The 22,750-nt window shown below is 65.1% G+C and overlaps 1 protein-coding gene across 2 annotated transcripts in view; it reads left to right on the forward strand.

The window, feature by feature from the left end:
* Positions 1–21,886, forward strand: part of SLC12A5 (solute carrier family 12 member 5) — a 29,216-nt gene extending 7,330 nt beyond the window's left edge. The window contains exons 2-27 of one of the 2 annotated variants that reach the window (XM_027894985.1): positions 6,149–6,243; positions 6,487–6,618; positions 6,827–6,973; positions 7,555–7,609; positions 8,500–8,630; positions 8,828–9,069; positions 9,146–9,357; positions 11,214–11,381; positions 12,326–12,424; positions 12,570–12,627; positions 13,202–13,376; positions 14,199–14,317; positions 14,624–14,722; positions 14,818–14,937; positions 15,102–15,206; positions 15,296–15,464; positions 16,376–16,571; positions 16,651–16,820; positions 16,915–17,046; positions 17,289–17,396; positions 17,571–17,693; positions 17,774–17,961; positions 18,307–18,321; positions 18,861–18,994; positions 19,446–19,553; positions 19,693–21,886. In XM_027894985.1, the coding sequence (XP_027750786.1) occupies positions 6,149–6,243; positions 6,487–6,618; positions 6,827–6,973; positions 7,555–7,609; positions 8,500–8,630; positions 8,828–9,069; positions 9,146–9,357; positions 11,214–11,381; positions 12,326–12,424; positions 12,570–12,627; positions 13,202–13,376; positions 14,199–14,317; positions 14,624–14,722; positions 14,818–14,937; positions 15,102–15,206; positions 15,296–15,464; positions 16,376–16,571; positions 16,651–16,820; positions 16,915–17,046; positions 17,289–17,396; positions 17,571–17,693; positions 17,774–17,961; positions 18,307–18,321; positions 18,861–18,994; positions 19,446–19,537 (3,284 nt within the window). In that variant the 3' untranslated portion in view covers positions 19,538–19,553; positions 19,693–21,886. Of the gene's footprint in view, positions 1–6,148; positions 6,244–6,486; positions 6,619–6,826; positions 6,974–7,554; positions 7,610–8,499; positions 8,631–8,827; positions 9,070–9,145; positions 9,358–11,213; positions 11,382–12,325; positions 12,425–12,569; positions 12,628–13,201; positions 13,377–14,198; positions 14,318–14,623; positions 14,723–14,817; positions 14,938–15,101; positions 15,207–15,295; positions 15,465–16,375; positions 16,572–16,650; positions 16,821–16,914; positions 17,047–17,288; positions 17,397–17,570; positions 17,694–17,773; positions 17,962–18,306; positions 18,322–18,860; positions 18,995–19,445 lie in introns of both variants that reach the window. The other variant, XM_027894986.1, reaches the window with a different exon arrangement.
* The last annotated feature ends 864 nt before the right edge of the window (positions 21,887–22,750 follow it).

Consider the following 22,750-nt stretch of genomic DNA (forward strand, 5'->3'; position numbering starts at 1 on the left):
CCCGTCCCTGCCGCCCCCCCACGCACCCGCCGCCCCCCGGGGCCGCCGCCGCTGTCCGCGGTGCTGAACCGACCGCCCGGGCCCTGAGCCGGGGCCGGCAGGAGCCGCTCGGCCGTGGCCGAGCCCGATCATGCCGAGCTGGTCCGGTCCAGCCCGTGCCGTGCCGCACCGTGCCCCGTCCCGCTGCAACCCTGGCGCAGCCCCGGCTCAGGGTCACTGCTCGCTGCGGTTGAGGGGCGCTTGGCCCTCCAGCAGCATTATCACTGCTGTCGCTTCGGCTTGAAGCGACCCACCGGGCATCCGACATCGCCGAGCTGTGTGAGGGTCCCCGCTCCCCCCGGGGCCACGTCCAGCCCCAGGTAGCCAGGCAGCTCAGGCCCTGTTCTCACCAGGGCGCAGGGATGGGCTGGAACCAGGGGGATGCAGTGTGTGCCCAGAGGAACTTGCATTGCCCCTCTGACCCTCACAGACTCCACCAGGTCCCCCTCCCAGGTCCCCTCTTGGGGTTTGCCAAAGCTCCAACCGGGAGGACAGAGTCAGCTCTGACAGTGTCTGTGGGGGTCCCAGCTGCCCACAGTGGGGCTCTGGGCACATCCACAGCCAGGCTCTGCGTGTTCCTCTGCTCTGCCGACCCCAGCCTGTTTATTTGCTTGTTTATTTGCGGCTCCACTCAAGGTCAGGGCTGGCAGGAATCTTTTGGGGGCACCTTGCCGGGCTGGGGTTGCCGCACTGGCCCCCGGCCGTGCCCTTCCCTGGGCTCTTGCCCTCCCCCTGCCCTCTGCAGCACCAGGATTTCTCCCCCACTCACCATTTTCCACTGTGGCAGTGCCGGCGGCGTGGTGGCAGGCAGTTCTGCTCTCCCGGGGTCTGGCAGGAGGGCTGGACACGGTGCCACTACAGATGGAGCAGGCAGACTGTCCCTGGAGCTGAGCCTGGCGAGATGGTGCCCTATGGGATGGCGGTTGAAGGGCTGGAGGAAGCAGGAGCGTGGAGGGCTTGGGAGAGCAGGGATTGTCTGTAAGAAGGGGCTCAGCAGAGGCCTCCACACCCATGACAAGGGCAGTTGCTGTGGGGAGTTGAGTTGTCCCCCCCGTGCCAAGGGTCACACTGAACTCCCAGCACGAGGTCTGTCTGCAGGGACCATGGACAACCCGGGGGGTGGCAGAGCTGTTGCATGCCAGCGGGCCCCCTCCACATGTCCCGGCTGCTCCAGTACTGGACATCCAACAACTTGCCCAGACCAACACAAGTGGTGAAGCCCTGGGTGCCAATTAAGCCATTTTTGTCAGAAAGGCCAGCAATGTCCCTGCTCAGGTCCCGCTCGGGACAGCCTGTGCGAGCCGCATGACAAGGGCTGGAAGGGCTCCAGCCCCAGCAGCCCAACAATGGCTGGACTGGTGCAGACCCTCTGGGGAGGTGGTGGGAGTGGGGAGCAGGAGCCTGCAGTGTCCAGGCTGGCAGCTCACTCTGTTCTGCTTGGGGTGTGGGGATGTCAACTGCAGTCCCCCCTTCATGTTGCTATGACAGTGCCCAGCCCAGGGGCACCGGGATGTCCGAGGAGGGCAGACACAGGGCCAGGAGCTTTGCTGGAACTTGTGTCCATGGCCATTTCCAAGGGAGGACTTGGGCTGTCGGAGAATCTGGGAAGCTGTTTAAATGCAGCCAGCCAAAGCGCCTGTGCTGGAAATCCTGCGCTGCAGGGCCGGCTGATCAAAGGGAGGATAATCCTGGGTTTAGGAAGGAAGAGGATAGGTCTGAAGTAGCAGTTGGTCCAATTTGGGTCAGGCAGTGAAGGAATCCAGCCCAAAAGGCCACTCAGTGTGCTTCCTGTCTGGAGGGGCAAAGTGCAGCCCTAGGGCAGGGGGAGCATCGCACCCCCACAATCCACTCTCCCACCCTCCCACCCTACCCCACCCTCCCCTGCTCCCCTGCTCCCCCCCCGTGCTGCAGCCAGAGCTGGCACTGCCATGACGCTGCCAGCACAAGCCAGCACTGCTCTGGCCACCAGTGGTCTTTGCCTCAGTGGGGCTGCAGGGGCTGTGTGGCCTCTTTGAGGGTCACCCTCCCAGGGCAGCTGTCAGACACCCTTTTGCAGGGGAGAAGGAAGCCTGGGTGGGTGCAGAGGTGCCACTGCCGTGAGGCCCCTTGACCATCCCCATCTGCCTTAGGTGCCCCAGGCCGGCAGCCCCGGGCCAGGCAGTAGCTGTGCAGCCAAGTCCCCTTGATAGCTGGGAGTGACAGAACAGCAGCGTGGCCTCCCTGGCCGGCAGCTCCTGCAAAACGGCAGCAGCTGGGGACATCAGCCAGGGCCACGTGCTCGCCCATGTGCTCTCCGGGCTGCTGGGGTCACCCTGGGGTGCCCCTTGCCGCAGGCAGAGCCCCAGGAGTCAAGGTGTCCTGTGGCAAAAGTCAAGGTGTCCTGTGCGCCTCCGGGGGAGCCCCGAGGCGTCCCCAGTGCCCTGAGCAGCCGTCGCACTGCTGCTACCCCTGGGGCTGGGGGGACCGGGGCGGGGGGTGGCGCAGGGGGTTCCGGCGCTGTCAGCAGCCCTGTGCAGGAGCACAGACGGAGGTGCAGGGGGGTGTAGGGCCGGGGCTGTTCCCAACACGTCCCTCCTCACTCGGTGCTCCTCCCGGCCAGTGCCGCAGCCCCGGCACCCGATGTCCCTGGCTGGGGCTCACTGTGTGCTGGATGCTGCGGAGGGGACAGACCGGCCGCGGTCGGACAGGAGCAGGCAGCAGCCCCGGCAGCAGTCCTGGTTAATTAGCTCGTGGGGGGTGGCTACTGGGGCTCCCCCAGCCAGTGCTTGGTGCCCTGCGCCGTGTAAAGCGATTAGGGAGGATTTGGGATAAGGGACATGACGCTTCCCAACCCAATTTAGGGCTAAGTAAAAAGCCATTAGAAGATCAAATTGTGGCTTCTGCCCGAGCGCTGCACTGGGGGGCTACAGGAGTGTAGTGATGGTCCCTCGGCGCTGGGGCCCCGGCCTGCCAGTATCGGCTCTGGGCTGCCCTGGGCAGGCAGATTGGTGGAAACCCTACTGTGAGTGGGGCTGCGTGGTGCCCACGGCGGGGCTGCGGGTTCCTGCCAGCGATCCCGCCGCCAGCCCTTCCAGGCGCCGCAGCAAATTAAAAGGCCGATTCATGTTGAATGATCCCTGGGGAGGGGGGCGGCGGAGCGCCGGGATCGAAGCCTGGCACGGCTTGGCTCTGCTCAGCTCACACTGTCTCTCCTGGCTGAGCTGCTGCCCTCGGTGCTGCCAGCCCCGTCCAGCGCTCCCGTCCCGCTGCCGCTCGGCCCCGGCTGCACTGGGGCAGCGGGGCACGGCCGGGCCCGCGGGCACTGGGGCGGCTGGCAGTGTCCCACGTGTCCCCAGGGCCGGGAGGCAGCAGCCCCTGGGTGCCACCGGGCAGGGCTGACCGTGGCAGTGGCAGGTGGGGGACGGGTGCAGTGCCCCTGCCTGTCCTTCCTGCCCTGCCTGCTCCTGCCTGCCCTGCTTGCCCCTGTCTGCAGACCACGGGTCTGTGGCAGCTGCCGGGAAGAGGCTGCACCAGCCCCGCTGCGGCAAAATGGTCTCCGTCAGGAGCAGGAGCGGGAGCGCTTTGTCACCTGGGACCCCGCGTCTTGGTGCTTAACTCCTTCCAGCCTGCGGGGCCGGGGCGAGGCGGGAGGCCGGGGATCCCCCCGAGCCGTGCTGCATCCTCATTCCCACCAGCACGGGGCCTCTCCCGGTGCCGGTCCTCCCAGCGGCACCGCCAGGAGAGGGGCTCCTGAGCCCCAGGCCGGCCCTGGCAACCTGGGTGATGCCAGGCAGGGGCCGCGGTCCCGGCGCAAGGGGCGGCGGCCAGGGGTGGGGGTGGAGGGAATCCGAGTTCTGGGTGCTGTTGTGGTGACGTGCGTTGGAGCGTGGGCACCCCAGGGTGCTGCTGGCGCCTGTCGTGCGGAGCCGGGCAGTGCCAGTCCCGCGGGGTCGTGGTGGGTGGGCTGGGGCCGGGGGTCCGGCCGCGCCATCCGTGGGTGCCAGTGGGCCGGGGCGCGGGTGCCATGTGGGGCCAGAGTCCGGCTGCCTGCGCCGTTACATAAGAGCGGGAGCCGAGGCGGCCGTGGCTCGCCGTTGCCATGGAAACCTGCACGGTGATGTCGTCGGCTGGGTACCAGGCGGCGAGGCGAGGCCCCCGCGGGCTCCGCTCCCCCGGAGGGGTCCCAGAGCCTTGCCAGGCTGCGAGCGCGTCCCCCTGCCAGGCTGCCCGTGCCCCCTGGGTGCCACCCAGCCCCACTCGGTCCCGGGGGGGAGGTGGGCTCCAGCCACCCCTGGTCCTGTGTCCCTGTGCCCCCATACTGGGGATGGCCCCAGCATTAGCCTGGATGTTGTCCTGTTGGCATGATGGATGTCTCGCGTCAGTGCAGTCCCCGGAGCTGCTGCGGGTGGGCGAGAGCTGTGCTGAACGGGTGGGTGCCAACCCACACTGTTCCTGTTACCTAATGAGGATTAGGACTTTAGACCAAACCTGGAGCAAGGAGCACACTGGGTCCGTGTTGAGACCCTCTAGGGGGGATACGGGGCAGGGCATGTGCTGGTGGTGCAGCCTGCAGTGCTGGGTGTGTGTCCAAGGGGACTGTGGAGTGAAGCTGGCAGGTTCCATGGGCTGGAGTGTCCCAGTGCCACCACCGTGGCCATTCCTGTGCAGAAGAAACCTGTGGGCTGTGCCCTGGGATTTGGCTGTGCCCTTAGGGACACTGCTGCCCTGCTGCCTCACTCTGGAGGAGCCCAGGGATGGCAGGAGGTGGGGGCCAGCCCACAGGTTGGTGTCACCTGCGGCACTCGGGGTTTCACCTCCTGGTCAGTCTGGCGGGGAATTGCAGATGGTGAATCACTGCTGCACACTGGCTCCCAGGATCCCGAACATGAGTCAACTGGCAGGAGGCTGGCTCTCTTCAAAGTACCATGCTGTTCTGAAGGGTCATAGGGTCTGTCTTGGGGCTGTCCCCATGAGTGGGTGACTGCACTGTCCCAGCACTGTCCCTCTGCCCCCAGGCGCTCATGGGCTCCATGTTGGGGGACAGGGGAGGGGACATCTCTTGCCCTGGCCCCAGGGTGTGGAGCAGGTCTGTGACCCTGCCCATGCAGGCAGCCTGCCCAGTGGTGCAGTGCAACTGCTCCGGCTGCGAGGCCGTGCTGGTGGGACAAGTGTGTGACAGGGAGCCCTTCTCTCCACGCCCAGGGCTGGGGACCAGCCCACCTGCCCACATCTCCCTGTGCCATGGGGACCATCATCCACCCAGCCATTTGCCCAGCACTGTGTCCATTGGCTCTTGGCCCCTCTGTCCCGGCCCCTCTCCGCTTTGGGCCTTTACTCAGGGCTGTGCTGCTCCGGCAGCGCCGCCCTCACTGCTGCTCCATTTCCAGCCTGATTTATTTCTGCTGCTCTGCAGCTCAGCTGTTTTCCTCACTATTAAGCCAACTCTGTTTCTTCTGCACTAGGACATTAATACAGAGAGCGGCAGTGGCCCCATCCTGGCAGCTCTGTGGGGCCTGCATTGCTGTGGGTGGCTCTGCCACCCCGGGCACCACCTGCCCTTGGTGGCATCACTGCCGGACGCCTTCCCGCCCTGTGGCCCCCACTCCTGTGGTGCGTGTCTGGGAGCAGGACCAGACACCTGGCCACTTGCCTCACTGCCGGGCACTGTGCCGGGACCATCCCCTCTGCTCTGGCGCTGAGCAACCGGCCGGATCCTGTCCCTGCCGACGCAGTGCTGCGGGCAGCCCCGGTGTGCTCACCCACGGGCACCTGGGGCCGTGAATTATTGCTTCCAGCTGTCCTGCCGGAGGGTTCCCCCTGGATCCAGTCCGCTTGCCTCAGTGCGTGGATGCGCTCCGGCGGGTCTGCGCGTCAGCACCCCTGGGCAGGGCAGCACGTGGCTCCTGGGGACGGCCCGTGCCCGTGTGTGGTGTGGGAGGGGATGCTGGAGGTTGGGACGCCGGGGCTGCCTTTGCCTGTGCCGGGACTGGGTGCGATCGTGGTGCCCGCAGCCCTGGCAGCCCTCCCGTGGGAGCTGTGACCTCTCACAGTGGTGACCTTGTGGGGTGGATGTTCTCCTGGTGTGGGCAGGGGCAGGGGCTGCCTGACTGACCCCACGGTGTCTCTGCAGGCGATGGCAATCCCAAGGAGAGCAGCCCCTTCATCAACAGCACGGACCTGGAGAAGGGCAAAGAGTACGATGGCAAGAACATGGCACTCTTTGAGGTAGGGCGTGCAGGCACGGGGGCAGGGAGGGTGCTGGGGAGGGGGCCAAGCTGGGCAGTTGTCCTGCAGCACCCCGACCTGCACTGTGGCACTGGGACATGCCAGTGCCCCAGGCCAGGGTCACCCTGCTGCTATAGCAGGGTGAGCTTGTGGGTTGGCTTGTGGTGAGGTCTGTTGGGTCCTGGGGCTGGCTTGGGGTCCCTCTGGAATTGTCCTCACAGCTTGGGGCTCTGTTCTCCACAGGAGGAGATGGACACCAGTCCCATGGTCTCGTCCCTGCTGAGTGGGCTGGCCAACTACACCAACCTGCCACAGGGTAGCCGGGAGCATGAGGAGGCTGAGAACAACGATGGGGGCAAGAAGAAACCAGTGCAGGTGAGGACTAAGGAGGGACACAGCCCCTTCCCCAGCCCCTGCCTGTGCAGTGCTGGGTCAAGGGCTGCCCTGGGGACAGAAGGTCCCTTGGCCTTGACCAGAGGGCAGTTTCACCGGGGATCCCTGGCTACTTTGCAGGAGGAGCAGGACCCTTTGCTCCTCTGCCAGCCAGGCCCGTGAGCCCTGATGGCTGCTGTTCCCTTGACAGGCCCCACGGATGGGCACCTTCATGGGTGTCTACCTGCCCTGCCTCCAGAACATCTTTGGGGTCATCCTCTTCCTGCGCCTCACCTGGGTGGTGGGGATTGCCGGCATCATGGAGTCCTTCTGCATGGTCTTCCTTTGCTGCTCCTGCGTGAGTTTCAGAGCCAGATGTGTCCCCACTGGCCTCGCCTGGGGTCTGTCTGAGCTGTGGAGAGGTTCATTATCTGCCAGCTCACCTTGCCCTGCCCTGACCCTGACCCTGCTCTAGCTCCTACCCCACTTAGAGCAAGGAGAGGCCTTCAGCTTCCCAGAGGAATCAGCAGTGGAACAGTGCTCAAACAGTGACCCAGATCGTAGCTGCCATGCGGGGGAATGTGCTGGGGGTCCCCTGTCCTTCCTGGCACTTTGCTGTGCTGCAGTGAGTCATCCCGACAGTCGCCCCAGGGCAGAGGCTGAGCGGGCTGGCCTTGGGCAGTGTCCTGTGCAGCCAGAGGCTCCCCATGGCACTGCCTATCCCTTCAAGGGGCTCAGCCCCTGCAGCTGCCCTGCCGGCCAGCAGCCCTGACTGCCCATCCACCCTCCACGTCTGTCCATCCATCCTCCCTGGACAGTGCATCTCATCGTGGCCCCAGGGAGCCCCCCATGTCCCCTCACAGCCCCAGCTCTCCCTTCCACTCCCCCTGTCCCTCGGCCCGGCTCTACCGGGTGCCCACACCGTGTTTCGTCCCGCAGACGATGCTGACGGCCATTTCCATGAGCGCGATCGCCACCAACGGCGTGGTGCCAGGTACAGCCGAGCCCGTGTCCTTGCATGTGCCGCGCGCGGGGAGCTGCTCCCTGCCGGGTCGGGTGCCTGCAGGGACTTCTCCCAGAGAGCATCCCCCGGGGGCACCAGCCGCTCCCCAGCCTCCTGCCACCAGCCCGCGCGGGATCCCCACGGCCCGCGGGGAGCGCAGCGCTGGAGCCGCCACCCGTCCCCAGAGCCGCGAGGTGCAGATGGCAGCGAGAGCCGCCAGCCGCGGCTCCTCCCTCCGCCAGACTGGCGAGGCCGGGGGGAGCCGGGAGACACGCGGCAGGAGGATTCCATCCGGGCGTGCTGAGTGCCCTGGGCTGGGCGGTGGGGTGGTGTCTCCCACCGCCGGACACAGGGACGCTGCCGTGTGCGGGCTCTGCCTCCCACGGGAGGCACCGCTTGGTCCCTGCGGTGGGTGCCCTGGATGCCTCCACCAGAGCACGCCCGGCCCTGCAGATCCCTGGGGAGCCAGGAGCTGCGCCGGGCTGGGCACGGCACTGACAGCCCAGCGCAGGGTGTAATTAAAGCTATTTATCATCCTGCTGCCGCAGCGGGACCATCGATCCCGGCAGCCCAGCTCTAAGAGCTCCTCTGGGAGGACGGAGCAGGGCCTGGCCCAGGTCTCTGGGGCTCTAGTTACTGTCTGGTGTCCAGGGGACACATGTCCCTTTGGCCATCCCTTTGCACCTGGCAGCTGGGCTTCTGGGGAATGACTCTGCCAGTGTGATGACTCCTGCTGCTCTGGGGCCCTGGGGACTGCATCCTGCTCACTGCTGGAGCTGGGCCCAGCCCTGCCCTGGCTGCAGTCTGCCCTAGGGTGTACCTGACAGGGCTGGGGGTGCCACTGGGGTCTGGCTGGGACCCACTTTTGCTCTCTCTGGCAGCGGGTGGCTCCTACTACATGATCTCACGCTCCCTGGGACCTGAGTTTGGAGGGGCCGTGGGGCTCTGCTTCTACCTGGGCACCACCTTTGCCGGCGCCATGTACATCCTGGGCACCATCGAAATCCTGCTGGTAGGTGCCTGCTCCTTGCTCCTCACAGTGCCAAGGGCTCAGCTCCTGGCAGGGCGGCTCTGCCCTCGCCTGCCCACGCTGCCCACTCCTCATGGCACATCAGGGTACTGAGGCTTTGCAAGGGGGCCGAGGGACACTTCCCCAGGGTCCCCCCTGCGGGCTGTTAGCCAGGCAGTGATGCCACGACTCTCTCCCAGGCCTACATCTTCCCAGCCATGGCCATCTTCAAGGCAGAGGACGCCAGCGGGGAGGCGGCCGCGATGCTCAACAACATGCGTGTGTACGGCACCTGCGTGCTGACCTGCATGGCCACTGTCGTGTTCGTGGGGGTCAAGTACGTCAACAAGTTTGCCCTGGTCTTCCTGGGCTGTGTCATCCTCTCCATCCTCGCCATCTATGCCGGTGTCATCAAGTCAGCCTTCGACCCGCCAAGCTTCCCGTGAGTATGGGGTCCCACAGGGCTGCAGCGGGGCTGGGGCATGTAGATGCACAGCTGAGTGCCTGTGTCCCCCCAGGATCTGCCTCCTGGGCAACAGGACCCTCTCGCGCCACGGCTTCGACCTCTGCACCAAGACGGTGGTGGAGGGGAACGAGACGGTGGGTTCCAAGCTCTGGGAGCTCTTCTGCACCTCCCGCTTCCTGAACGCCACCTGCGACGAGTACTTCACCATGAACAACGTCACCGAGATCGAGGGCATCCCCGGCGCTGCCAGTGGCCTCATCCAAGGTGAGCGTGGCATGGGGACATGGGCATGGGGGTGTGAGGGTGGAAGCATGGAGGGGGAAGCACAGGAGAAGCCCAGGGGAGCTGTGGTGGGGCAGTGGCCGTGCCTGCTGGGCATCTCTGCTGGCAGGGCTGGTGGAGGGGTCGGTGCTGTTGCTGTGAGGGTGTGAGGGTGACCACTGTGCCGTGCCAAGCGCTGTGTGGGCGGGCAGTGCTGGGTGCAGGTAGGAGCACCTGTGGGTGATCCCTGCTGGAGACTGCTCTGCCCTGGGGCACAGTGAGCCGTGCCCACACCGTGCCGGGCAGTGGGACAGACTCCAGCACTGGGTGACAGAGAAGGGCACTGCAGCCACCCGTGCAGTCTGTGCCAGCCAGCAGGGTGGCTCTGAATGATGCCCAGAGGCTGGGGAGGAATAAATCCTCCCTCTCCTTCCTCTTGGCCTTTGGAAAGGCTGTTATTGATCTGAGGTTTTGTGAGAAGCGATTGCCCCTCGGGGACACTTTGCTGCTGCGGCCACGGCCACACTGGGAGAGTGGCCAGGGCTGCAGAAAGAGCCTGAATTTGCTGGGAGGAGCCACTTCTGACCTGTTTTTTTTTTTTTTTTTTTTCTGGAGATACTGATACATCTGCCAGGTGCTCACGTGTGGCAGTGGGTGGCAAAGCCAATGCTCTGTGCCACACTCAGAGGGTGTCTGCAGACCCCCATGCCAGAGCAGTAGTTGGGACTCAGGAGTGCAGTAGAGCCCTGAGCAGGATCAGTCCTTCCTGGTGGGGCTGCTTCAGCCATCCTGTCCTGGTGGCCACGTGGAGCTCAGACTTGGCTAAGTGTGTGGCGCTTGGGGCTGTGACTGTCACTGCGGTTGGTGGAGCGCAGTTGTTGGGTGGCCGGGAGCCTCTTGATGGCATCCCACGCTGAGGTTTTGAGGGGCAGATAAGGTCTCCCTGGCTGCTGGGCACAGCCTGCTCCTGCTGGTGATGGTGCTGTCGAGGAGGGGGCGTGGACTCCCACCCAGCCCGGCCAGTCTCTGTCAGGACAGCAGGGAGAAAATGCTCCTGCATCGGGGGGGGGGCATCGGGGCAGAACCAGCACCCTGCTCTGGGGTGGCTGGTGGCGAGGGTGACCAGGCTGGCAGCATCTTGGGATGGGTGGCACTGCATGGCCCTGGCAGAGGTGGCAGAGGCTCGCTGTGCCCCAGGCAAGGGGTCTCCCTGCAGGGAGAAACGCTTTTTTGGGAGGACAAGACGGGCAGGTTCAGTGTGGGCTGCCAGCCCTATCTGTCACCTGAAAGCAGCCTGGGAGGGGGGGCTCAGGACCCCTTTGCCCCTCTCAGCAGTCCCCCAGCAGTACCGTGCTGAAGGTGGTTGCCTCTGCCCAATGTGCCCGGTGCTGGCTGCTCTCCACTGCTCCAGTTTCTCCCCTCGATCTGCAGCCAAGGCAGCACACGGAGGGACACTAAGCCTGTTACATCAGCCCTGCACTCGTAATCCCATCAAAAACATTATCAAGTTACTTTGACACGATCCACTTCCCTTAAACCTGTGTTGATCAGCATTAATTATATTACCCTCTTAATTATTTGCTACTGCAATCCCATGTCATCTGCTCCCGTATCCTGTGGGGATGCTGCCAGCAGCATCATGACCTGCTCTGGTTGCCCACCTGTGCTGCCAGGCCTCGTCCCTTGCCTGCTGGATGCCCCTGGCCCCAGATGCTGACTGTGCCAACCGCTCAGCAAGGCCTGGGAGGGTGAGGCAGCACCGGACACCCCCCATGTCCGTCCCTGCAGGGTGGGCGGTGCTGTGCCGAGTGTGGGGGATTGTGGGCATTTCCTTACGCCGGTCCCCTACCTCCTCACAGAGAACCTCTGGAGCTCGTACCTGACCAAGGGCGTGATCGTGGAGAAGCGGGGGATGTCCTCGGTGAGCCCCCCCGACACCCCAGTGGACATGGACCAGCCCTACGTCTTCAGCGACATGACCTCCTACTTCACCCTGCTCGTCGGCATCTACTTCCCCTCGGTCACAGGTGGGAGCCGCCCCCGGCCTCGCTGCACCGGGTGGCACACGGGGCGCCGTGGGGCACACGTGGCGCCGGGCGCGCTCCGCGGATCCCCGCGTGTGCCGCCCCCGCGGCGGTGGCGGCGGTGGCGGTGATGTCGCGGGGGCGGATGGCCGCCACCGCCTCCCCCGCACCGCCCGCGCTCCAGATCTGACGGTGCCGCGCTGACGTCCCGCCGCTCGGGTATTTTTAGCTCCCCCGGGGGCGGAGGAGCCCCACGGCCCCAGTCCCGCAGCGGAGCCGAGCGGGGCGCGGCCGCCGGGGCCTCTCTGGAGCTCCCTCCGGGGCTGGGGCCGGCGGGACCCTCCCGGGCATGGCGAGCGCTGGACGGTCCGGCGCTGCAGGGTCCCCGGTGGCCGCTCAGCCTCCGCTGCCCTCCCTCCCGCTGCTCACTTGCCGCTTCTGCGTGGCACGTGTCCCCCGGTGTCTCGGGCTGTGGGGTCCTGCCCTGCCCTGACTCCTGCTGTGGCCGGAGCGCGGGTCATCCCCTCGGGCCGTGCCAGACCCGTGTCCGGCCGTGTCCCTGAGTGACCTCCTGCCCTCTCAGGGCAGCGTCGGGGCTGGACCCTGTCCGTGCCCCTGCTGCAGTCACCGTCCCTGCTTGAGCTAATTAAGGGCTGATGAGACAAGGCACTTGAGAGCTTTTGAGCCTAATCCTTGAGTGGCCTCAGACTGGGGTTTGAGGAGGGGCGAGGAAGTGCCTGGGGGGATCAGAGGAGCAGGCCAGGGGCCCCAAGCCACAGCAGCGCCTTCTCCACTGCCTGCCATGCCCACTCCCCAGCCTGGCACACACTGAGCAGTGCCCTGATGTGCCCAGGGCTCTCACAGTGCTTGGCATGAGCCAAGCTGCCGTCTGGGATGGGTGTGGGCTGTAGCTCTCCTCCCCCTGTCACCGTCTCCTCTTTCCCCAGGCATCATGGCTGGCTCCAACCGCTCTGGAGACCTGCGGGATGCCCAGAAGTCCATCCCCACGGGCACCATCCTGGCCATTGCCACCACCTCTGCGGTCTGTATCCTTCAGGGCTTATCTGAGCCTGGGCTGGGGGGCTGAGGGTGGGTGGGCTGGCTCTGCAGGGCTGGGATGAGCTCCTGGTGCCACACTGGGCAGGCAGGCAAGACTCCACATCCTCCCGGCTCTCCTTGACCACCTGGCAGATATCAGCTCTGTTGTCCTCTTCGGAGCGTGCATCGAGGGGGTCGTCCTGCGTGACAAGTGAGTGTCCTGGGGCCGTGGGGGGCATGGAGGGAGGCTGGCAAACGCAGTGGCATTGGAGGGTTTGTGGGTGTCTCAAGGTGGAGCTCGAGCTTGTAACAGGCACTGGGGCCTTGTGTGTGCCCTGGCCCCCCACGTTTTGCTGCATTCCTCCTACTCTGGGGCTGCAGGCAGCCGCTTGTTTGTCAACAGCCGGGGCTGCCCGTGCTCGTGTTCCTGCTTATCTGGGGCAGCCCTGCTCGCTTCACACGGCAGGTGACACTTCTGGGTCGCCAGCACCAACACAAACATGATCCAACTGCACGCAGCGTCATCAACCCCCTCTGGCAAAGGGACAGGGAGTCCTGTTCCGCACCTCCCCTTGTCCCTGCCACGCTTACGGGTGCAGGGATGGGGGCAGGCCCCTGATGACTTCAGACCCTGTTCCCTTGCTGGCTCCTCTGTGGGGTGGGCCCTTCCTGGGTCCTGTCACATCCTCTTGAGGTGGTGTCATTGAGGGGAGCTGGGTTGTGGTGCTGGTGCTTTCAGGGCTCAGTCACGGGACGGAGCCACAGGTGATGCTGGTACCCCGCAGGTTTGGTGAGGCCGTCAATGGGAACCTGGTGGTTGGCACCCTGGCATGGCCGTCCCCGTGGGTCATTGTCATCGGCTCCTTCTTCTCCACCTGTGGGGCTGGGCTGCAGAGCCTCACCGGAGCCCCCCGCCTCCTGCAAGCCATCTCCAGGGATGGGATCGTGCCCTTCCTCAGGGTAGGTGTCCCCGGGGCCCAGTGCTGCCCACCCTGAGCACCCACCGTGGCCGTGGCTCCCACCAGCATGAGGGACTGGTGGGCACCCACACTACCTTCACTGCCAGAGCAGCCCCACTGCCCTACCCTCGTCCCGCCGGCACCGGCGCCGCGGTGGGCGGCTGTGGTGGCTCTGGCTGCGGTGTCAGTGGGAGGAGAGTGCCGGGAAAGGTCAGGATCCCTTCCCCCACGCTGCCGTGCCGCTTCATATTTTATCTGCTCTCTGAAGACGCGTTCCCACAACCTCATCTCTCCAAATCCAACCCGACAGCTCCCCCCAGGGAAGAGCGGGCTAATTTTATCCTCCCTCCTTCGCCCTGCCAGCCCCAACCCGAGCTCTCTCTCGCGCCGCCCGCACCCTCTAATGCGTCCGGACACGCGCCCCCGGCCCCCCCTGCATCCCCACAGCCACAGGAGGGGCCACTCTCCCCCAGCAGAGTGTCCAGCCCACGCACGGGGTGTCCGACTGTGCTGCCTGTGGCTGAGCTGGGGCTCATCCCTGGTGGGGGTCCCTGGGGGACAGGGGCTGTGCTGGGTGTGGGGAGGATGATGCAGACGGGGAAAGGGGCTGTACTGTCAGCAGGAGTCAGTCCCGCCAGCACTGGGACAGCTGCCCTGGCATGATCCAGCTTGGGACGTGTGCCAATTTGTGGCACCCAGTGCTCCCATTCCCTGCTCCTGCCAGGGCTGGATATATGGAAGGGTTCATCATCGTGCTGAGGACCCGTGCCCAGGGCCGCAGGGCGCTGCAGAGCCCTGACACACCCCTCTCCCCCCACTTCAGGTGTTCGGCCACGGGAAAGCCAACGGGGAGCCGACATGGGCCCTGCTGCTAACGGCCTGCATCTGCGAGATCGGGATCCTGATCGCCTCCCTGGACGAGGTGGCTCCCATCCTCTCCATGTAGGCAGCGTGCTGTCCCACCCGCACCTTCTCAAGCAGCGGGTGTCGTGGGCGGGTCTCTGCTCCTCGGGGTCGGGGGACACACCTGCTGCTTTGGCCCCAATCTGGGAAGAGGGGGTCCTGCAGGGACTCCAGGGTCCCCTTCTTGGCCAACCCTGGGGCCTGGCTGCTCTGCGGCCCTGCTCCCCTCTCCATCAGCAGGGCCCGCTCTGGCACTGGCCACCCTGGGACTGGGAGGTGCCGAGGGCCCTGCTGCGGCTCCAGTCCCTCACAGTGCGCCCACTCAGCCTCACCTCTCTCCCGCAGGTTCTTCCTCATGTGCTACATGTTCGTCAACCTGGCGTGTGCGGTGCAGACACTGCTGCGGACGCCCAACTGGCGGCCCCGCTTCCGCTACTACCACTGGTGAGCTGGGGCGGGATGAGGTGGGACAAGGGACCTCCCAGGACACCCCGGGCCAGGGACCCCATGGCACACTGACAGTGCTCTGCTCTCCACAGGACACTGTCCTTCCTGGGCATGAGCCTCTGCCTGGCGCTGATGTTCATCTGCTCCTGGTACTACGCTCTGGTGGCCATGCTGATCGCCGGCCTCATCTACAAATACATCGAGTACCGCGGGTAAGGGCGACCACGGCGCCACTGACCCTGGGCATCCCCCATGGCCCCTCTGCATGGGCTGCTCAGCTCCCATGGGCTGGTCGTCCTGGGATGCTCCATGGTGCCAGCCTGGTTCTCTGTGGCTGGAGCTGTGACCCTCCCTTACGTGCTGCTGGTTCCCCCAGGGCGGAGAAGGAGTGGGGCGATGGGATCCGGGGGCTGTCCCTGAGCGCGGCCCGCTATGCCCTGCTGCGGCTGGAGGAAGGGCCCCCGCACACCAAGAACTGGAGGTGAGGCTGGGCAGGGGGGACGGCGATCTGGGGGTGCTGGGACGGGGACCAGCTGGGTGCGGGCACTGACTGCAGGACCCTCCTTCCAGGCCGCAGCTGCTGGTCCTGGTCCGCGGGGACCAGGAGCAGAACGTGGTGCACCCGCAGCTCCTGTCCTTCACGTCGCAGCTCAAGGCTGGGAAGGGCCTCACCATTGTGGCCTCTGTGCTGGAAGGGACCTTCCTGGACAACCACCCACAGGCGCAGAGGGCAGAGGAGGTGAGAGCTGCCTGCCACAGGACAGGCGCTGCCAGCAGCAGGTGCCCATGGTCCCCAGGTGCCCAGGGTCGTTCCTGCCCCATGACCAGGACTGGTGGCCCTGGATGGCCCAGAGAGACTTAGAGCATCACTGGGCAGAGCCTGGGGGACTCAGTGCTTCACTAGTGCTCGGAGCACCGCAGGGATCTCCAGACCCCTCTCCCCCACCAAGAAACCAGAGACGCTGGCACCATCCAGACACTGGTCCCAGTCTTGGCCAGCTGCTGCAGGGCTTGGCACAGCATGGCACAGCACGGCATGGTGCTTGGCCAGGGTCTGCTGTGCTGCTGGACTGAGCAGACCCCACATCCTCAACCCTCCCTGTGGTCTCTGTGGTTCTGGTGCCAGGCAGGGTGGGAGACAGGAGCGTTTCCCTGCCAGAACAAGAGCCCTCCCCACTCCCCCCCTGCACCCGCCGGGCGGCACATTAATGAGATTAAGCCCTCGGAAGCAAACAGTTTCTCTCCCATGCAGACATGTTATAATTTCTCTGAGTAAATAACTCTAATTGCTGCTTCACCGCCCGTCAGAGCCCTGGCACAGGGACACCCTCCTCTCTGCACGGCACAGAGCCGCGTGCCAGCTCCGCGCACCACTGGGCATCACCCCCCTGGCCCGGAGCCACCGGCCTGCCATGGGGCACGGAGACCTGGGCACCCTGTGGGGACCTGCATCCCACAGCCTGCACCCCACAGCCTGCACTCTGCACCCTATACCCCACTCTCTGTGTGCTGTACCCCTACAGCCTGCACCCTGTACCCCACACCCCCCACACGTGGCCACGGGGCCACTGCTGGGGCTGGTGGCTGCCGTGCCTGTGGCTTGTGCCCGTTCCTGCACCCTGAGGTCTCTGACTTCCCTCTCCCTCGCAGTCCATCCGGCGCCTGATGGAAGCGGAGAAGGTGAAGGGCTTTTGCCAGGTGGTGATCTCCTCCAACCTGCGGGATGGCATGTCCCACCTCATCCAGTCCAGTGGGCTGGGGGGCCTGCAGCACAACACGGTGCTGGTGGGCTGGCCCCGCAGCTGGCGCCAGAAGGAGGACCACCAGACCTGGAGGAACTTCATCGGTAGGCACCGCGGAGGGCGAGCGCTGACGGGCTGGGGGGCTCCGAACCGCCCTGGCTGACGTGGCCCTTCCCCTCCCAGAGCTGGTGCGAGAGACCACGGCTGGGCACCTGGCCTTGCTGGTGGCCAAGAATGTTGCCATGTTCCCGGGCAACCAGGAGCGGTTCTCGGAGGGCCACATCGACGTCTGGTGGATTGTCCACGATGGGGGGATGCTGATGCTGCTGCCCTTCCTCCTGCGGCAGCACAAGGTAGGCTGGGCCCTGCAGAGCGCAGCTGGGGCAGGGGCTGGGGCCGGTGCTGTCCCAGTCCGGCCGTTGCCCGTGACTCCTCCCTCCCTCATAGGTCTGGCGTAAGTGCAAGATGCGCATCTTCACGGTGGCACAGATGGATGACAACAGCATCCAGATGAAGAAGGACCTCACCACCTTCCTGTACCACCTGCGCATCACCGCAGAGGTGGAGGTGGTGGAGATGGTGAGTGCTGGCACAGGGTGCGTCCTGCAGTCAGGGGTGCTGTGCATGGGAGAACCAGACAGACCCTGCCACGAGGGGATGTGGGACCAAGGGGGGGGACACACAACACCGTGGTAGCACGCAGCTCCACAGTGGGACACAGAACCCATGGGAGGGCACAACAACACAGGGATATGCTGGGCCGTGCTGGGAGCAGTCAGTGCAGCTCACCTTGCCCCACATTTCTCCTGTTCCCCCCACAGCATGAGAGTGACATCTCTGCCTACACCTATGAGAAGACGCTGGTGATGGAGCAGCGTTCCCAGATCCTCAAGCAAATGCACCTCACCAAGAATGAGCGTGAGCGGGAGGTGAGGCTGCAGGACGGGCCGGGTGGGCTGTGACCCCTGTGGTGGCTCTGCTGCTGACCGAGCTGCCCTGTAGCTCTGTGTGCTCCTCCTGCCGGGCAGTGGGGCTGCAGGCTGAACTCTGCCCAGCCAAGCCTTCTTCTGCCCTGCTCCTCTGGCTGACCCTGTCCTCCACAGATCCAGAGCATCACGGATGAGTCCCGTGGCTCCATTCGGCGCAAGAACCCGGCCAACACGCGCCTGCGCCTGAATGTCCCCGAGGAGCAGGCTGGTGATGGCGAGGAGAAGCCGGAGGAGGAGGTGAGGGGTTGCACTGAGACAGGGTCAGGCAGGCAGCTGTCCCCAGTCCCTGCCTGTCATCCCCCCTCTCCTTTCTGCAGGTCCAGCTCATCCATGACAAGAATGCCACCACCTTCTCCAGCAGCTCCCAGTCCCCTGGTGATGAGGTAGAGGCAGCCCCCGAGAAGGTTCATCTCACCTGGACGAAGGAGAAGTCTGTCGCCGAGAAGAACAAGAGCAAGAGCCCTGTCAGCCCTGAGGGCATCAAGGACTTCTTCAACATGAAGCCGTACGGCCCCCCACGCTGCCACCCTATCCCACCCGTGCCCTGTGCCCCTGGTTGTCCCTCCCTGCCCCAGCCAGATGGGTGCAGGCGGGGCCGTCACAGCACTAGCTCAGTCCTTGCCCTGAGGAGAGGTCAGGCAGCCCGAGTGCCCCGAGTGCATCCCTGCAGAGGGGCTGGGGGGGAGGCGGCGAGTGGTCCCTGTGCAGGTGACAGAGAGGGGTGGAATGCCCAGACTGCGTGTGCTGCAGGGACTCGGGGTACACACCTGGCACTCACCTCTGCTCTCTGTCTGTCTGTCTGTCTGTCTGTCTCTCTTTCTGTCTCCTGGCCCCATCGTGCTCCTGGCAGGGAGTGGGAGAACCTGTAAGTCTGGGTTTGGCAGGGTGCCGGGGCCGGTGGGGGGGAGGGCTGGGACGTGCTTGGGATGGGGAGCCATGGGGGTTGCCCCCATGCAGGAGGGCGATTCAGCGAGCCGTGACATCTGCCGTGCCAGACGGCTCAGCCGGGCGGCACGCGGGGGCTGTGGCTGCCAGCCCCGTGCACCGCGCGCTGCCCGCGCCGCGCCCTCCCCGTCTGCCCCGTCACGGTGCTGGCAGCTCCCTGTGAGCCTCAGCTCCGGTGCCGTCTGCTCCTGTCGCTCCCACACGGCCTGGCCCCCACCAGCCATGGGGTGCTGCTGCCCGTGGGCACCGCGCGTGGCCCTGCAGCTCACGGCCACCGATGAGGGCTCAGAGTGGCCAGCAGCGCGCCCAGCAAAGCTTGCTGCACCCCAAGCTTGTGCCACAGCCCAGCTCGGGCCCCTCTGGGGCAGGAGGCCAGCCTGCCCTGTGGCCCCTCGGGCCCAGTGTGGGGCTGGAGGCTGGCTGTGCCCGTCCTGTGCCCACACGCACTGTCGCCCACAGGAACCAGTCCAACGTGAGGAGGATGCACACGGCTGTGAAGCTCAATGAGGTGATCGTGAAGAAGTCCCAGGACGCCAAGCTGGTCCTGCTGAACATGCCAGGACCACCCCGTAACCGGAAAGGGGATGAGAACTGTATCCTTCCTGTGGGGCCAAGCACCAAGACCCTTTTCTGCAGGAGGGGCTGAGGTCTGTGACTCACCCAAAAAGGGTGGGTTTTGCAGGCAACTGCTGAGATGCACAGGTCTAGTGCCTAAGCCAGGACTCCCCCACCTCTCCTGCCCCTGGCTGGGTCTGACAGGTGTTGTTGGCACCATCCTGCCCCTCTGGCAGTGCTGTGATGGGTGATGGGGCCACACGACATTGCACCTGCACGCATGAGTGCAATGGCACATAACTGGCTCAGCCACCGTCCCCACTGTGTGGCACCAGCACAGGTGGGCTCCCCTGGCCCCTCAGCTCAGGACTGACCCCACCAGCTCCTGGCTCTTGTGTGTTGGTGCTGCAGGGCAGGGGCCAGGCAGGGATGGAGCAGGGCCGTCCCCATGCTCCAGTGTGGAGTTTTTCTTCCTTGACAGCCGTGCAGACATGGAATTCCTGGAGGTGCTGACGGAGCATCTGGACCGAGTGCTCCTGGTGCGTGGTGGGGGCCGAGAGGTCATCACCATCTACTCCTGAAAGACGCACGAGAGAGGTTTGTCTGCACACTGAGAGCCCCGCCACCCCTTTGCACCGTGCTCCCGGAGGGGAGGAGGGAAGGCCGGATGGCAGCCGGTGCGCAGAACCTTCACCTGGCTTTGGCCGTGCCCCTGATCTCTCCATTCGAACTGCAGCACCAGATCTTCCGGGAGCATCCAGCACCAGAGCAGCTGTTCCTCATTGCAACACCACAGCACTGCTGTCCTTGTTTATATATAAATATATACAGTGAACCGCGGACTGAGCACCAGAGCCCGGCGCTGCCGCCACCGCCCGCCCCGGCAGGGCCAGCCCCGCCGCCAGCCCCAGCACTGCCGCCGCAGCCCCCGACCGGGTGGGAGGGCGGCTGTGCCGAGACGGACCTCGGCCCCACCGTGCTGCTACCCCTGCGTGGAGCTCGGCTGGACTGTGCCCTGTGCCCACCGCCTGTGCCGTGCCTCCCTGCGAGGCGCTGGGAGAAGACAGAGGCCACCACCGCGCTCCCCTCACCGGACGCTCCTCTCCCCACCTCCAGCAGCTCCTGGGGCTGCCTCCCACGGCACTATCCCCTTGCTGCCCCTCACCGTCATGGACCCGGACAGACCCACCTCGCCGCTGCCTCGGCGCTGTCGTCTCCGGAGGCCGTGGGCCGAGCTTGTAGAGATGCAAGATGATGGTTTGGAGGGGGCAGAGGGTGGGGGGTGTCTGCGAGGTGCTGGAGCACGGCAATGCCGTGAGAGCAGGAGCCCTGGCTTGAGGTGGCTGTGGGGTGCGCCCTGTCCCCCCACTGCTGACTCCAGGCTCTCTCCGCCTTGACGCTCTCCAGGTGCTTGTGCAGCAGTCAGGGTGTGGAGCCTGCGGTGTTGGGAGCCGTGCAGAGGCCCCACCACGTGCAGCGTGAGCCGGGGCCACTCTCCGGCAGCTGGAGCTGCGTGGGTGCTGCGGAACCCCGAGGCACCAGCGCCTGGTCTTGGCCTGGCACAGGGGCGTCCCCACCCCACCCCTCTGCTGCACTGCACTGGGGGCTCTCAGGGCCCAGCACCAGCCAGCCTGGCTGGCCCCAGCACCTGCACGTGTGTCCAGGTCCCCCCCATCCCGCTGCGCTCCCTGCTGCTCCCCAGGGCTTCGCTGCTAACCCGGCCCCGGCCCCTGGCAGACGCAGATGCTGCCGGGGGCTGTAGGACAGTCTGGGTCTGTGTGTATTTTTAACATATGCAAAGGCTGTTTGCTGGTCTGGCCAGCCAGACCCCGCAGCGAGGTGGAGGCTGTAGGGGTCCCACCGCCCCCCAGCATCTCGGCCCTCCCTCACCCGGCCGGCCACGCCGCAGAGTCAGCCCCCGCGCGCGGGCAGCAGGGCCCACTGGGGAGGATCAAACACCTCTTATCTTTGGCAGCAGCTGCAGGGTCGCCCCCGTCGCCGTTCCCTCCCAGCATCTCTTACAGCAGAGAAACTGAGGCGCTTTTAACAAATGTGAACGGTTCCAGGAACCACGCAGGAAGCGGTGCGAGGGCAGCAGGGTGCCGCCGGCGCCCGCCCCAGCCCCATGTACATAGTGTACATAATACAGTACGTGTATTTTTAAAGTGATCATATTTATGTTAATAGAACCAGATGAAGTCTATATATAGAGATCTATATCTATTCTGAGAGATGCAGGGCTCTGCTAGCACCAGGCCGCAGGGACAGGGAGCTGAGCCGGGCCGCTCCTGCACAAACCAGGAGCCCATCCGTTGCACCGAGTGCTCCAGAGCGGTGGTGGAGGCTGCAGCCTTCCCCAGCCACCAGCAGCCCCTGGGAAAGGGCCAGGTCGCAGGTTCATTCTCTTCTCAATTTAGCTTCTTAAAGAGTTTTCAGGGAAAAGAAGTCACAGACTTTTCTGAACTTGTTTCACAGCAGATTTGAGCTTCCACTCAAAGTGCAGCCTGCTAAGAGTTGCCCTCTCCCGGCAGCGCTGGCGGCTTTGTGCCAGCCTGGCCCCTGAGGCAGCACTTCATCCTCGGCCAGAGCTGAGCCCCCACGCTGAAGCACTTGCCCTCTCAGCCCCCCAGACAGCTCCCCAGTGCTGCCCTGCACTGCACCAGGTGCAGAGGGAGCGGGTGCTGCAGCAGCATCCCCACGGGTGTCCATCCAGGCAGCAGCTGCCTCCTGCCTGGCACGGGCAGCCCTGACTAATCCCAGCCCCCTGCCCACCTGTCCCCCTGCCAACCTTGGCTCCCGCCTCCCTGAGAGCAGGAAACCCCCTCTGCACTGGACACTCCAGCCCCCGCTCCCTCTGCAGAACTCCTCTACTCCTCCAGGTCCAGGCCAAAGCTATTTGGGGATGCTTGGATAAAAAGCAGTGGGTTTTTTGATGTTGGATTTTATTTTCTTTTTTTTTTTTTCTCTAAGATACTACTTGGACACACTCCTAGACCAAAACCAAGCCCCAGCTGCACATCTGTGCCTGCTCATACCTTGCTCCTACATTTCCATCACTCCCAAAGTGCCTCCCTTGTCTCCAGCAGCAGTCCCAGTCACAGCCAGAGTTTCTGCCAGGGTAGCTCGGCTGCCTGCATGGCTGCAGGTCTGCGTCGCAGATGCTGCTGTGGAAGCCAGTCCCATGGGCATGGGGAGCTCAGTGTTTACAGGGGGACTGCCAGGTTGAGCTAAGACCTGGTTTCAGCACAGGAGCTTGGGGCTGATGAACGGTGCAGATGCACAGGGCAGCACTCTCCGGTCCTGCCGCTGCCTCAGCGGTGAGAAGAGCAGGCGGGAGTCTGCAAGTGGAAAGTTCCTTTAGTTTCGGGAAGGGCAGCCCACGGGAACCAGGGCTTTGCCAGTGTCAAGCTGCTCTGCCCCTTGGAGCTGGCCCTACCCCACCACACACAGGCTCACGTGCTGTTTCCAGCCTCCCAAAATTATTTGAGGCACCTCGGCAGCAGCGGGGGAGGCCCGGCAGTGGGAGAGGCCTGGCAGCCTGCCCACGCGGCTCATGTGCCGGGCCTCGAACGCTTGCCAGCTGCTCTGCCTCTTCACGAGATGCCACCACGCTCCCTGCAGTCGCCCTTTAACTGCAGCTTGGCTGCTGCCCTGCTGGGCCTGAGGCAGCGAGCCCGGTCCCCTCCTGCCCCAGCAGGTCAGTGCTAAGGGCAGAGGCAGGTTACACGCAGACAGCTCCCACCCTGACCCTCCCTGTGAGGGGCTCCTCCATTGGCTGCAGGTACAGGGTGGTT

Source organism: Empidonax traillii, unplaced genomic scaffold (assembly GCF_003031625.1).
Source record: "Empidonax traillii isolate 1590-97213 ecotype Southwest subspecies unplaced genomic scaffold, ASM303162v1 scaffold448:size1359114, whole genome shotgun sequence".
Taxonomy (NCBI): domain Eukaryota; kingdom Metazoa; phylum Chordata; class Aves; order Passeriformes; family Tyrannidae; genus Empidonax; species Empidonax traillii.